This window comes from Nanorana parkeri, unplaced genomic scaffold, assembly GCF_000935625.1.
Source record: "Nanorana parkeri isolate BGI_ZX_2015 unplaced genomic scaffold, ASM93562v1 scaffold2376, whole genome shotgun sequence".
Taxonomy (NCBI): domain Eukaryota; kingdom Metazoa; phylum Chordata; class Amphibia; order Anura; family Dicroglossidae; genus Nanorana; species Nanorana parkeri.
Window position 1 is genome coordinate 147,972 of NW_017308644.1, and position 14,944 is coordinate 162,915.

At 42.7% G+C, this 14,944-nt stretch overlaps 1 protein-coding gene across 1 annotated transcript in view; it reads right to left on the reverse strand.

Annotated features, from left to right (window-relative positions):
- The window catches only part of LOC108801544 (protein ABHD17A), a 31,607-nt gene extending 20,456 nt beyond the window's left edge, over positions 1-11,151 (reverse strand). Inside the window, exons 1-2 of the mRNA XM_018573433.1 lie at positions 10,758-11,151; positions 5,795-5,989 (exon numbers count right to left, since the gene is read on the reverse strand). Of these exons, the coding sequence (XP_018428935.1) occupies positions 5,795-5,989; positions 10,758-11,071 (509 nt within the window). The 5' untranslated portion in view covers positions 11,072-11,151. The remainder of the gene's footprint in view (positions 1-5,794; positions 5,990-10,757) is intronic.
- Between the last annotated feature and the right edge of the window lie 3,793 nt (positions 11,152-14,944).

The following is a 14,944-nucleotide window of genomic DNA, read 5'->3' on the forward strand; positions in this document are numbered from 1 at the left end:
TATCGGCAAGTACATGAGGCAAAGTACTTGTACTTGTTCCTGAAAAAGTGGTACTGGGACATCCCTAGTTATAAGTAATATATTATATAATGGAATACCTACTGAAAATGTTTTAATAAATTATGAGTACTGAATAAAGAAAAAAACAAGGAAGTTATAGTAAGAAGCCAATTTCCCCGTACCACAGGTGACTTCCTATCAAGTTATCCTATGTGTAATTTTCAAGCTCTTAATATTGTCATAAATGAGCCTCTCTCAGCTAGCGTTACTCCTGAATTTGCTAGGGGTTCCTAGAGCAGTCTATGTCTCCTACCTACACTGACCACAATACATGGGGCAATTTTCCACTGACTACCAATGTAAGAGGTCATTTTAACACGGATTGTTAAAGTGGACCTTTACCCTCTTTCACTATAAATCGCATGCAGCTGTGCATGCCGAATTAAAATAATTTTACATTCATTAAACAGATTTTTCATTTACTTACAAATATAGTTTATCTAATGCCTGGTCCATTTTGGCACAAATGATGTAACTTTGCCCAAGCATTGCATCCTGGGAAGGTTACATAAGCAGAGCATTGGTGGGAAATCTCATCTGTAATCTCATGAGACCTCAGGGAAAGGCATTTTTCTCCCCGGAGATGTGCATGGTCACATCATCCTAGTCGCATGTGCCAGAGTTCCAGGAAGTAAAGTGAGACTTAGTAATCTGGCCTTAGTTAAAATGGCCACTGTGAGAAGAATGGGGAAGAAAAGAGAAATAAGGTATGCAAAGAATACAAAGTCTGCAATTATGGAAAAGTTTATATGTTTAGTAATGACAGTCTACAAACATTTCTAAAAGGCGTGTTTGTTATTTTAAACATATGGGTAAAGTTAATCTTTAATGTTAGGGGACACCACACTTTAAAAAGCATGCATTTCTTTTCGGTTAATATTATTCTTTACATTTCAAGATTATGACTAAAAATAGTTTGGTCATATACAGCAGGTGGATGTTAAAAAGGATCTACCCTGGATGTCAAATACTCTAGGTACACCACAGTTTCTATTGTCATTTTACAACTTACTGATTATGCTAATGTATTGTGAGCTGTAGGAATAATCATTTTTAGTAAGAGTTCACCCCAGACCGAAAACAAAAAATTCTTGCGAAAGTCTACCATAGATAAAGTATATTAGAAGATGGTTGTTGCTCGATTCAAAAATAGGGGAAAAAAAAAAACTTACCGTATTTTGCGCGCCATAAGGCGCACCGGACCATAGGACGCAGGGAGGTTCTGTGACAGAAGCTGCAGTTAGTGACCGCTGAGACAGGTGGCGCTGTGATTACAGCACCACGGTCTCAGTGATCACACAGAGCAGACAAAGAACATACGTTCTTAGTCTGCTCTAGGGGCTCTATGGCGAGCTCCTATGCCGTGGTCACGGGTCCCCCAGAGGAGCGGGGGACATCGAAACCCACAGCGGGTGGGGCCTTGACTCGATAGCCGCTGCTCGGTTTTAATACAAGTGACCCGATTAGATCACCCGCCCGGGGCCAGAAACTGCATGTTCCGGGCGTCGGGCCTGCTTGTTCCACGGAAGACGTGCAACCGTACAGTAGAAACGGTCGCACGCCTTCCATACACTGTACGATCATACGATTGTGTATGGGCACCTTTAGATGTAGAATATTCAGTTTTGATGCATCAAGCATGTCTGCCATGTTCTGCGTCTAGAACCCTGGACTTAAACATAACAATATGAAAGATACTACAACCAATGAGATTCACACATTCAAAAAAGTGTGCTAAGGTGGGGGTAACAAAGCCAGAACTAGGGATGTCCCGATACCGGTACTAGCATCGGTATCGGGACCGATACAGGGCATTTTGACAAGTACTTGTGCTTGTCAAAATGCCCCGATACATAGTGCCAAAGCTGGCACTATTTTTTTTCCCCTGACCTTCTGGCTGCTGTTCGGGAGAGCAGCGTCGAGTCAGTGCTGGTCAGGTGGGAGGAGCTCCAAGTCTCCCTCCTAATTTAGCTGGCCGGCTAATATATAATATTAGTAGGTTAAATGATCCATAGTACAAGTACATGTTATGTACTACAGATCATTTAACCCATTCATGTTAGCCGAGGATAATTGTAAATCTATTGCTGCAGTGTACTCTCTATATAGTACATGTATGTTACACACGCCCAGTACACTGCAGCAATAGATTTACAATTCTCCCCTGCTAATATGAATAGGTTAAAAGATCCATAGTACATAACAGTACAATATGTAGCTGTACTATGGATCATTTAACCTATTCATGTTAGCAGGGGAGAATTGTAATTCTATTGCTGCAGACTGCAGTGTACTGGACGTGTGTGCTGTATATGTACTATGGATCATGATTTAACATATTCATGTTAGCAGGGCAGAATTGCGAGCGCCTCCCACAAGCTGAGCACCGAGACACGATGCAGCGATCCTGCCCAGCGCCGACTACGAGAGGCACCGCGTGAGGCAACTGGGATCGGAGTGAAACTGTGACTGAGGGAAGCTGGGACAGGGCTGGCTGTAAATCTATTGCTATAATGTACTGGAAGTGTGTACTGTATATGTAGTACATATATGCAGCACACACCTCCACTACACTACATCAATAGAGTTACAATTTCTCCCCTCCTAACATGAATAGGTTAAATCATGATCCATATTGCATAACATGTAGTTGTACTATAGATCATTTAACCTATTCATGTTAGCAGGGGCAATAAGTGCAGAAGAGGAGTGCATAAGGTATGCCAAGTTGTCTTAGAGGAGTGGTAATAATAGTATGACAGTGGACAATATGTGCAAGAGAGAAATGCAGAGGGTATGACAGCAGGTAGTATGAGCAGGACAAATGAGTGTCAGTCAGGGGATCTTGTGTTAGGTACCAGGCAGGAATGTGTTTTAGAAGGGGTGTTGTGTAAAGTGCAATGAAGGGATGTGCATCAGTGTGGCTTGGGGAAGGTGCCAGTAAGGGATGTGTGCCTGTAGGGAGGTGGAAGTGCCAGAGAGGAATGTTTGTCAGTGTCACAATGACAAGTAATGGTTGCATTGGGTTTTGCATCCTTACGGTGTACCAAGCTGGTGTAACCAGAGTACTGACTGTACCAGAGTCATCAGGTTGCATTTGCGTTCCCTGCTAGCGAGCCAGCCTTGCCTAATCCGTCTGCATGCACAACATCCCATTAGTGGCTGCCCTCTGTCTCTCTGCTAGCTGCATTGATGTCAGGCAACTTTGTGCCAACTATATGGACTAGCAGCACCTCCAGACATGCAAGCAGGGCGAGTGGGGAGCTGACTGTATGGATAGACCACGTCAGCTGTAGGGACAGCTGTATTGATAGCTGAGATAGAGGTGGATGCATACAAGGGGGGCCTGCATGGGAAACTGCTGCTAAGCACCTGGCCTGGTGTGAAGAGACCTGGGAGAAATTTTCAGGTAAGCCAGGAAGGGCCTGGCCAGGATACTCCTGGCGCAGAGTGGCAGAACTGGTTTGAGTAAGTGTGGGCTCATTCACACCATTTGTGTCCGAGCTGTGCTGGCTTTTTTTTCCCAGCGCAGCCCAAATGCAAGACAGGGCAATCTGCCTTATCATGGGTGATGATAGTTCACACCACTGCATTCTGGCGATGTGCGCCTAAAAAAGTACTGTATGCTGTATCTGTATGCTAAAAAAAAAAGTGCAATTTAGCTCGATTGAGCACATTGGCACTGTCCGAGCACAAGCACGCAAACAGCCATGCGTTTGAGCAAGGTTGCTGGTGTGAACAAGGCCTGGGAGTTCAGGGGAGCTGGTTAGCAGTGTGCAGTAACCAATTCTGGTCACAAACCTGCCCACCACCATCATTAGTATGGAACCTTACAGAACCCTTCCATGCTTGGCAGTCATTATATAGGAGTCCAACACCAAAATGCTCTTTTTTTTATTTTAAATTTAAAAAGGAAAACTATGAGGTGAGTGCTTTTCACTCACCTCATAGTTCTAGCCGACCTGTGACAATGAGACTGTCAGAGATCGGCTCAGTAGAGCGGGAGGTGAGCGAACACATACCGGCGTTCGCTCACTTCTCGATCCGGTCACGGCTCTCTGCCATGACAGGGAAGGGGCTGGATTCCCCCCTCCGCGCTCCGATCCTCCAGCGCTGACTGGCGGAATGGACGGGGGAGGGTACAGCTGGCTCTGCCTCTAGATAGGCAGAGCCAGCTGTCAGTCATGCAGCTGGGCGGATCCAGACATAATTGTGGGGATCCGCTTCAGCTGCGGCGTCTCAGTATACCGCGAGCTGTAGCTCGCGGTATACTGAACTTAGGGTAACGGGAGGACACAAACTAGCATCCTCCCGTCACCCTAAGGAGAACTATGGGGAAAAGCCCTAACCCCATAGTTCTCCTTTAACTTCTAAAACAAAACATTTTATTTGGAATGCAACACCATTCACCTCCCCCTAAACCCTTGCAAAGTACTGAACCTTCTACATTTTTATTTATATGTATAATTGGGCTGAAGGGGGAAGAAAAGCTCTCCCTATTCTATTTTTACTTCTTATTTTCTTCTTCTAACTTTAAATTGAAAAAAAAATAACTGGTATTAGGTTTTAAGCATTGGGATGGTCTACTGAAAGAGTAAATGACAAACCGTAAAAAAAAAAAAAAATTTAAATGGATTATTTGACTAACTAAATGGCATCTAAAGTTAAACTAAAGCTAAACCGTTATTTTAGTTTTGAATAGAGTAGAGAGGGATTAGAACAACTGTTTTATTACAGTCTGTGTCCCCATCAGGGAGATTCCCCCCCATAATGTTTCTTGGTGATTGTTATTACTAAAATGTGAAACTAAAAGGCAATCCTACATTTTCTCCTCAAAAATAGGAACAGAGGAGAAATCCTCCAATGGGGACGCTAGTTCTGGTGACCCTGCTGACCACAATGGATTTCCTTCACTTTGCAAGGATGTCCTCTCACTTCCTGTTGTGGACATCAGCCAGGAAGTGAATGGGATACAGAGGGCAGAAAAAAAGCTGACAGGGGTTTCCTTACTCTATCAAAAACTAAAAAAGATTTTGTCTGCAGTTTTACTTTAAATTACTAAAGGGTAACATTTTAATCTAGGGAGTTGAAATTACTGTCCTCACATTGTCATGCAGGTAATGGTTTCACGCCTGCGAATCAAAATTTAAAAGCAGTATAAACAAAGCTGCAACAATTGTAAAAGGTTGACCTTGGTGTAGATCAGTCTTCTTTCAACATATGCAACTTACAAAAATTCTCAAATACAGCAAAAGTTAAAAGAAAAGATCCTTTCACAGCAGTTCCATGGTAACAAAGTTATGGCAGTGAAAGGGTTAATCATACAATCACACAATCAGTAATCAGAGTGATTACCCATCAAGTCCCTAGTTCCCCTACATACCATTGTGCAGCTCCCCCTGGAGATCAGAGTGATCTCTACAGTATAGAGCTGCACAGCAACAAGGACTTTACTTAAAGCCCTCCCGGCATGGGGAACTTGCCAGGAGGACATTCAATTACAGTGTAAGGTTTTGAATAAACCCAAATGTGTGTTGACTATTTGTAAAAGTAAATGTAGTTTTCGAGTAGTAGTTTAGTTAAAAAGTATACTTGCAAACTGGTTTAAGACAATATAAATCTAAAAGTTTGTGGCCGTTTTAAACTTTATGCATCTAGACAAAGCATCAACTGATATGCTATTTTTAAGCTAGAACGCCTATATGTAGATACTGCAACTATGAAAATTAGTTACCTTGTACGTAAAGCTTGCCAAGCTGCATCAATGTCTGCATACAGGTTTTTTTCAGATGGACGCCCCGAGCTAGCCCCATACCCAGAATAATCGTATGAGAAGATGTTACAGTTGATACGAGTCCCCAGACCCAAGTAAAAGCTGCTCATCTGCCCCAGATCCACTGCATTGCCATGAGAGAAGAGGAGGGTGAACCTACAGAAGGAAGTAAAAGGAAGTAATAGTTAGCTGCACATTGAAAAATGTAAAAGACATATGTATATAAAACTTAGTGGACAAAGAATTGTCATTGTGCCTTAATAAAAGATAACCTAGAAATAGATGAGTAGCGATTAAGTATCTTTTGTGTTTGTGCATAATTAAGTCTTGCGAGTGTAGTATAGCAAAATATACAATTACATAGGTGAAATTGGTGGAAAAAAATATATAGCGAAGCAATAGAGCTCATTTACTAGAATTATATTTTGTAGATGGCAGCTTATTAGTCTTGCAACTTTTGGCCATAACATCAGTTTGAGCAAGAGCGCTAAAAGGATGGCATGAGCATCACACAAAGTGGTAATACAACTGTAGCCTTCATTCAGGTTGTGATCAGCACTAGATATGTTGAGTACAACTCTAATTTCAGTCTGTTAGGTTTGCATCCATGCAAGCCTAAAGACACTATACATTTGTGAAAAAAAGTCTGTGAACCTTTAAGAATCTCTAGCTTTATGCATGAATGGCTACTAAGGCATGCGATTCGGCAAGCCCTGTGACACCTTGGGTCCTTTATTTTCTCCTTTAGTGGCAGCCGAAAGCAGTCCTTACTCCTGCACTGAACAATGACCTTCTGAGTACTGCTTGGTGCAGAAGTACTCTGAGGCCAGGCTGCGTGATCATCCTGCCCTTGGGGGGAGTGGGTCTATGAGAAAGTGGGTTAAATGACGCTGGTCATCATTCAACTTGGAAGACTGAGAACATCTAGTGGTGGAAAAGTACTGAAAAAGGGACAGCTCAAGATTGGTAAGACATTTTGTTTCTATTGAATATACCAAAACAATCTGTTTTCCCTTTATTATGTTATGAAGCATTTATTATCACCCCAATTTTTTGGTAAAAGATGGGGTCATTTCAGGGAAATAATAAGTACTATCCTTGTCCCACTCCTTACTGATATGTCCCTTATAGTGGGGGGTGCTCGCAGTGACAGCGGATGGCGCCGCAAGTGTCAGCAATTGTAGAAATGTCACCAGCACACCAATCCTTTTAAGATAGCAAAAGCTTCATTTATTGAAGTTTTTTGTCATATGACCAAACAAGCGATTTTGGGACCGCACAGGGTCCCTTCATCAGGCAATGCTATGTAACAAGTGTGGCGCAATCGTCGTTTTTGCGCATCTGTGTGGGGGTCTTTAAAAAATTTGTGGGGTAATTGTTTTTTGTGACCAATTTTTTTTTACACTTAGTCCCGTATATGATAACAAGATAGATAAGAATCCCCCTATGTGATATCACATTACAGCGACAGGTCCACTTTATGGAGACATCAGGGGTCTCCAAGACTCCTAATGTCACCTAGGGACCCCCCAAAGAAGCTGATGAAGCAGAGATCTGCTTACCAGGTTCTTTAGCCGGAGAGTGACAGCTGAATGCGAAAGTGATGTTATAAACATCACTAACTGCATTTACAGAATGGGGAGGAGAGCGGACGGAGATAGTGTACTGATCTCCCTACGTTCTCCGTGCACGGAGCCACACTGCCGGTCCCAGATCGGACACCATGTCCCCAAAAAAGGGTATAAAATTCATTTCAGTACAGCGCTGCATGACGGAATAAATGTCAGTTAAAGTACCGCAGCGCTGAATACTGAAAAATGGCCTGGATGGGAAGGGGGTTTAACACCGCGGATGTCAACTGGTTAAAGACATCCTGCCAGAAGGCTCCCGTCCTGCCATTTTTGAACGTTCGGCGAGGTGGTTACGGGGGAAAAAAAACGAAGAAAGGAAAGGGTGCAAAAAGTAATTTTCGGTTTCGGCCTGTCAAATTCTGCTGCAGGAGGTGCGTTGCAGTGCCATTCATTTCAATGGCACCCAAAAAAGGTGCCTCCCACCCACATGGTGATCGCCCCCACTGGAACGAACGGTACCGCAATGCGGTGCATTCTAGTGCAGTGTGATTGCAAAAAATTATGCATGCAGTTTTATTTGGAAGTAAACTTTGTTTGTAACACTGCATTTGAGTATTTTATTTTAAATTAAGGATGGTATCTCTTTTTTTTAATGCGATTAATCAAACAAAATAAAATTAGCCAACTAGTCAATTATGAAAATAAATCATAAGTTGCAGCCCTAGTTGAAAAGTTTAAATGGACCTATACATACAAAAAAAATGTCCCTTGATTTCTTGCAAGCATTTTAAGTATTAGATACTGAATCCTTACGTCATCATATTGCAAATCTTACTGTGTGCTCTGGTTAATTCTGGTTTTCAACTGCCTAAAGTAAAATATGAATGCATGAAAGCACGTCCCATGTCAGCTAAATTTTTACATACCAAATGTAGACAATCTGGTTTATGGCTCATCAACAAAGTTCACAGAAAGAATAAATATTAGGTAACTATGCCCCGTCATTAGTTATGGTTTGTTCATAACATGACTTTAGTGGCACATGAAGGAAGGGGTGGGGGGGGGGGGGGGGGAGCAGCAGCCATTTGTTGCTGGTAAAAATAGAATTAAATTTGGGCCACTGCTTTCTACTTCCTTGCAGCAAGAAATCCAGCAGCTACCCATTTAACTAACTGCAGCCATAACAGCAGAAAGGTGTAGCATGTATCGTTAAATTAGCACAAAGTCTCCTCTGTCCCAGGTAACCCTAAAGCTGGCCATACACCTTACAACCATCGCATGACTTTCGTTGTGCGATGGTTGTAAGGTAATTAAAATCTCGTACGATCTGCCCATCTTGGACAGCCAGATAGTACTTGCGATCATTGCAAGCCCTCCCCGCTGAGAGGAGGGCTTCAGATGATTCCAATGCTGAGCGGGCAGTGTGCGCTTGCGCACACTGGCCCGTTCAGCATTTGCCTTCCGAGCACGCCACTAACCCGCCGAAAATCTTACGATTTTCGCCAGGTTTTCCAGCGTGCTTGGAAGACGTGAGAGTGTACAGTAGAAACGGTCACACGCCTTCCATAGACCTGCCGATTATCGTACGATCGCGGGATCACCCGCAATTATCGTACGATGATCGGCAGGTGTATGGGCACCTTTAGAATTCAGTTGAACAATCCTGAGTATTCGTAAATTTCCAGGTATCATTTCCCACCATCCCAGAGAGCATCATGACAGCCGATAGGAATACTTTTCATTGCCAGATGCCAGGAAAAGTCAAAGTGCATGGGTATGTAGGGTTCCCTTCACTTCTGCACCAGTCTGAACATGTGTATACACCGTGACACACCAACTAGACAAAAAAAAAAAAAATTAATTGTGGCATGCACGTCTGTCAACAAAGTGTGTTGGGTGCCAATCAGAATGAATGGCACTGTTTTGCACCAAAGCATTCAACATGCTTTTTCTGAACGGGCCGTTGACTGCTATCACGAGAATACATACCCATATTGAAGATTGCACCTTCATTCCTGTTCTGGCAACAAGCTTAACCACTTCCGGGCCGGCCGTAGTAAAAAAAACGGCCGGCCCGGAGTTCTCTAGATCTGAGCGGCCGAAATGTAAAAACAGGCAGCGGTGCCTGTTACCATACAAGCGATCCAGCCAAAAGGATAGATTTCCAGACACTTTCTTTACTAGAGACATTGGAAGTATGGACAAACAGAGGGTGAATCTCCCTATTGGGGACAGCAATAAAAACACAGCAGGGATTCTATCCCTTCCTCACTATCCCTACTAGAAGAAAAAATAAGTTTTGGTTTTACATACACCAATGATATTTCCCACTGTGCCCTTTGGGTTTTGTCATACAACTCATGTCCATTTCCACTTTATGAGCCACAGAGCATATCTGTAACTGTTGATCACAGTTACAATCCTGTGCCACAGCGGAGGCATAACATGACTCTACATCTGCTTTTACACCCAATAATGTCATCACCTTCCTTAAAGGGAATTTGTTGTGTGTTGCATTTGAACGTGCACTACCCCATTGCATAGGACTGAATGGGTGGGAACTTTGATTGGCACCCCAATGCACTAAAGCAGGGGTGCCCACAAGGTCGATCGCGATCTACCAGTCGATCGCGTAGCGATCACTGGTAGATCGCCATGTCCTCTCCTCCCGCCGCTTAAAATAGTAAAAAAAATAAATTAAAAAAAACTTAGTTTTTTTTTTCCTTGCCTCAGGCGCAAAAGGAGCTGGCTACGGCTATGCACCCGTGGTGCTCGTGCGGCTGAATGTGTCAATAGTGGGCGCCCCTGCACTAAAGCAACCCACTTAACATTGCAGCGTGTCGTGTACCACTTCCCAAAAAAGGGTCAGATAAGGTTTCAGCTGCGTAGGCTGCATGTCCCAACATGCTACCACATCTCATAAAATGTGATCCCAGCCTTATAGAACAAGTGTACTTTTAGACCAAGTGCAATTTTTCTTTTCACCCCCCTCCCCTGACCTAAATGATCCCACCCTTGCCGTCCACAGCAGAAGGAGCATAGCGGCACTGGATGTAAACAATAGTAGAAGCATGCCCGTCAGATCTCAGCAAGTATGGATCTGCAGAGGGGGAGGGTGGGACTGTTAAGGTCATGGGTGGGGACACCTTTTTCTTAACATATAAAACAGTGTTACAATTCTAGTAAAGCAGCTAGCTGGATATGAGTTGTAGCAGAAACATGTCTGTTTAATGTAGTTAGAACATTAGTGGAAATTACAACCTGTTACGGAGGTCTTCTTTTTGTAATGTGTTTAAACATTAAATAAAAAATATTACTACCAGTTTGGCTGAAACAAGAAAGGCAAAAAATACCTTGCACCAGGAGAACAGCGGATATACATGCAAGCAATTCTGTTGCCACGGCTACTCTTGGTCATAAAAACCTCTATGGTATCCAGCTCACGTTGACTGTACTGAAAGTCAGCACGATCTGTAAGATGAAGTTTCCATCGTCCCATGAAACCTGTTCCTCCTCTTCCGTTACCAACCCTTACAGAAGCATCTTGTTCTGGCAACAGCGCATAGGTTGCTGGTGGGGGCAAGAATGCCAGTTTTGCCGCAATCCTGCCTGGACATGGCGGACAACAAAAGAGACAGCACAACTCCTTTATGGAAAACCCGTTCATCTCACAGGAAAAAAAAAAAAACACAGCAGTTAAAAATAACTGGTCAAAACTAAAATGTATTTTTGCTTTTCAGTTAAAATAGGCATTAATCATAGTCATCATTAAAAAAAAAATTCAAAGTCATATAACTTCACTCCAAAATTTAGATCACAGCATGGCTGAACCATTTTCACGAAATAAACATAATTGAGGAGCATAAGAAATATAACCGTGCGTGTGCATAGCTCCTAAAACAGCGCTTTAAAGCTTCAGCGTGCATTCAAAACACAAGAATGCCTTGAAGGTAAATATGTTAACAAAATACGGAGTCTTCACCATGCAGAGCGCAGCTGTAAATCAAGGAAAAATACTTTCGGGTCTCTTCACCCTGAAGAAAAATAATTCCAGAAACAAGACGATGGAGCTGTCCTCGTTGTCTTATTTACGCTTCTATGTCCTTTCCAGGTTATCCAGATGTGAGAGTGCTGCAGAGCCAAAGGGCATTGCAATCTGGGTGTGATTGTTCAACATGACCGCCGTCAGGATAAATCCGGATTGACAGCTCTTCATAGAGCAGAATGTTATTAGGAATAATAATGTTAGAAGGAAGTGCAATGGTCACTGATTAGCACTTACAGGAGATATTCCCTTTGTGTCCACCTACAGGATGTCTGTGGTCGTTTGTGTACCTCCAGGTGCTTGTGTTACAGGGGGAAAAAAAAGAAAAAAGGCATCCCCAGCCTTCCTCTATACGTGCATGTTCCTTGCTCCAGGTTGAAACGACAGTTTGCTTAAAGGTTCTCTATTGGCCTTCTGCACCCACTTCTAGGAAAATGTACATAAAAAAAAAGAGGGATTTGTAGTTCACATTACAAGACATATTCAAGCTTAAAGTGACACTAAACTCAGGGATAAAATCTTAAAAATGCGTTCAAGAACCTTAACTATTACCAAGACTATCTTATTTGTGTATCACTCAGCTGTAAATCCTCAAATTATCTCTGAATTGGTGCGGACACTGTCCTTACTTCTGGAGGGTGGCTACTTTTGTTCCTCATAGTCCTTGTGTGTGTTTTAAAGTAGCCACCGCTCAAGGCTCTCTCCTGTGATGGGTTACAACCCCAATACAAAATAGTAGACTAAATATGAGCCCCTGGGGCTCATTCACACTACTGCACTGAAGAAAAAAATGTGTGCAGTAGCATACAATGCACAAGTTAGTGCACGCCTGTGACATCCATTTTACATAAATATGGAGTGTGTCACCAAAATATAGAATTTTTTTGTGATTTTCAATATTTATTATGACAACGTCATGCTGGAGAATATATTTTATATCTATACTAGGCCATTTAGAACCTGACCTGGGAGGTGAAGACTGCTATGGTGTGCAATAGAGAATTTTGAATAAAAATTTGCATTGAATGGCAACCCCAACACATGTCCAGAATGCAGTTATGTTTCAGCACACTGCTGCCCACCATCATAATGTGCTACAAAAGAATGCAGCAGGGTCAAATCAGCGCCCCAACTCATGAAAACATGTGTGCTGCCGCGCACTGCATTCTGATGTGAATGGATCTTATAGAGAAGAGCTCTTATATACGCAATGGTATCAAGAAAATTGTTCAGGAGCCTGTATGTAGTGCATAGATGAGGACATTGTGGGATTCTGGGAAAGCTGAAGATCCCAAATCATATGAGAAGCTGCTCCCCCACAGTGCAGGAGCATCTTCTCATGAGATCTGGCAGTCCCTCTGTTTTTGGAAGAGCTTAACAGTGGCCACATTTACAGCTCTCTGTGTGCTTTAATCTATGTCTTTTCAGGTGTTGCGTTATGACATCTGATTCACTTTGGAGGGCTTGTTCACATTATCTCCAGACCAGAAATTTTTTTATCTGTACCAAAAACATATTCATATTAATTCCAACGGTAAAAAGTAAGCTATCTCACACCATTTCGCTCAGTTCCATAACTTAAAAAACAGTCCAGCATGCTGCATTTTTTTTCTCTGGAACAAACCAAAAATGAACGAAAGAGCATGTAAATGCACCAGAACACACTTAGCCCTAGTTCACACCTAGGAGTTGTTGAGCAGTTCGAAAAGCGCCCAACACAAGAAATCCCATGATTTTCAATGGCCCTGGTTCACACCCGAGCAGAAAAACGACTAGCAGGCAAACGCCACACGCCTAAAAAGATACAGGAGCTTTTTTGGGCAGTTAAGAGCGCTTTGCCACCCCATAGACTTCATTGGAAATGCCCAAAAACGCGCAACAGAAGCATGTTTATAAACGCATTCTTCAATTGCCCGCAATGGTTTATGAGCTGCCAATCAAAACGCGCGTCTTCATGTACGCTCTTTAAACCTTGCATACAAATGTGCACAATGCGCATAAAAGCGAAAATAACCTCGTGCAAACGCGCAAAAACGGTGTGAACCAGGGCTTAAAAGAATCAAAAAACACACATACATGCGTTTGCACAAATGTATCCAGAACTGGTCTGGAGATGGCACGAACAAGCCCTGAAAGGCCAAATAATTGCATTTGATCCACATTGAAAGTGACTTCTTACAGCGCTAGGCTCAGTCTGAATCTCGGTCAGGACACTATTCGCATGGAGTTTGCTTGCGAATAGTACATGTTCTGTGCTTGTATGGCCTTTCTTCGAGTACTCCGGGTTTCTCCCACACACCAAAGACATGCTGGTAGGTAATGATGTGTGTAGTCTTGTTGTGAACCTAGTACGCTTAAGCCCACAGAAAACTGTCAGGGACACATCCGCCCTCGCAGCCCAGTTTGGTGTAGGCTTGAAGGAACTCTGGTAAACTGGGTTCACAACAAGACCACACACATCACTAGTGGTAGGTTAATTTGTTCCGGTCCCTAGTATGTGTGTGAGATAGGGACCGTAGATTGCAAGCTTCTTGAGGGCAGGGACTGATGTGAATGTGCACTGTGTAAATAGTTGGCACTAGATAAATACCTGTAATAAATAAATGTGCCTCAACGCATAAATGAACATACATGCACTACACAGCATACCACAACGCACAAAGCATTCATATCTGTGTGTTGTGGTACGCAATAGCACAGGTTTTGGTTTGTTTTATACATACCAAGCATTGCCATTATGTACAAAAAAACAAAACAAACAGGCTTTTTAACATACAACACACACAGAGGTGTAAATGAGCCTCAAAACTCAAACACTAAAAACAGCCAGAACTTAAAAGGGTGATTAATACCTTTTGTATCACTTGCCCTTCCTACTAGATTGTAAGCTCTCAGGAGCAGAGCCCTGCTAACCCTATTGTACTGAAATTGTATTGTAACTGTATGGTCTACCTCCATTTTGTAAAGCACTGCACATACTTTTGGCACTATATCAATCCTGTATAATAATAAAGTTGATCTATCCCAGCAATTTCCACGGGGCATAAAAAAATGCAGCACAAGTAGAAGTTTACCATCTCCTATCTTTATACAAAGATCCCTCCCTTAAAAAATCCTTTCAATGGCTAAACAATTATTGCATGCAAATCTTAAACCGCAGACTAGGCTCTATATAAGTATTTAAAGTCATTGTTTTCATGAACTTAATACCGAGAGAGAAAATAAACACAGATAAACATACAGCTTACTGATTTGTCAGCTCATCATTAGCACGCAATGGAAGAAGAACGCGAAGCCAAAGGAATGCCAGGGATATCTTCCCTCTCCCCCCCCTCCCCGTGACTTCCGGATATGAGAAAATACCGGAAATGACGTAAGAAGCCAGAAGATTGGGAGCCAAGAGTGGGAAGAAGTGAGGAGTAAGGAGGAGCTAAGGAAGAACGAGGAGGTGTTAGAAGAAGTCTGAGCACAGCTAAAACATTTAAAGTGAACATG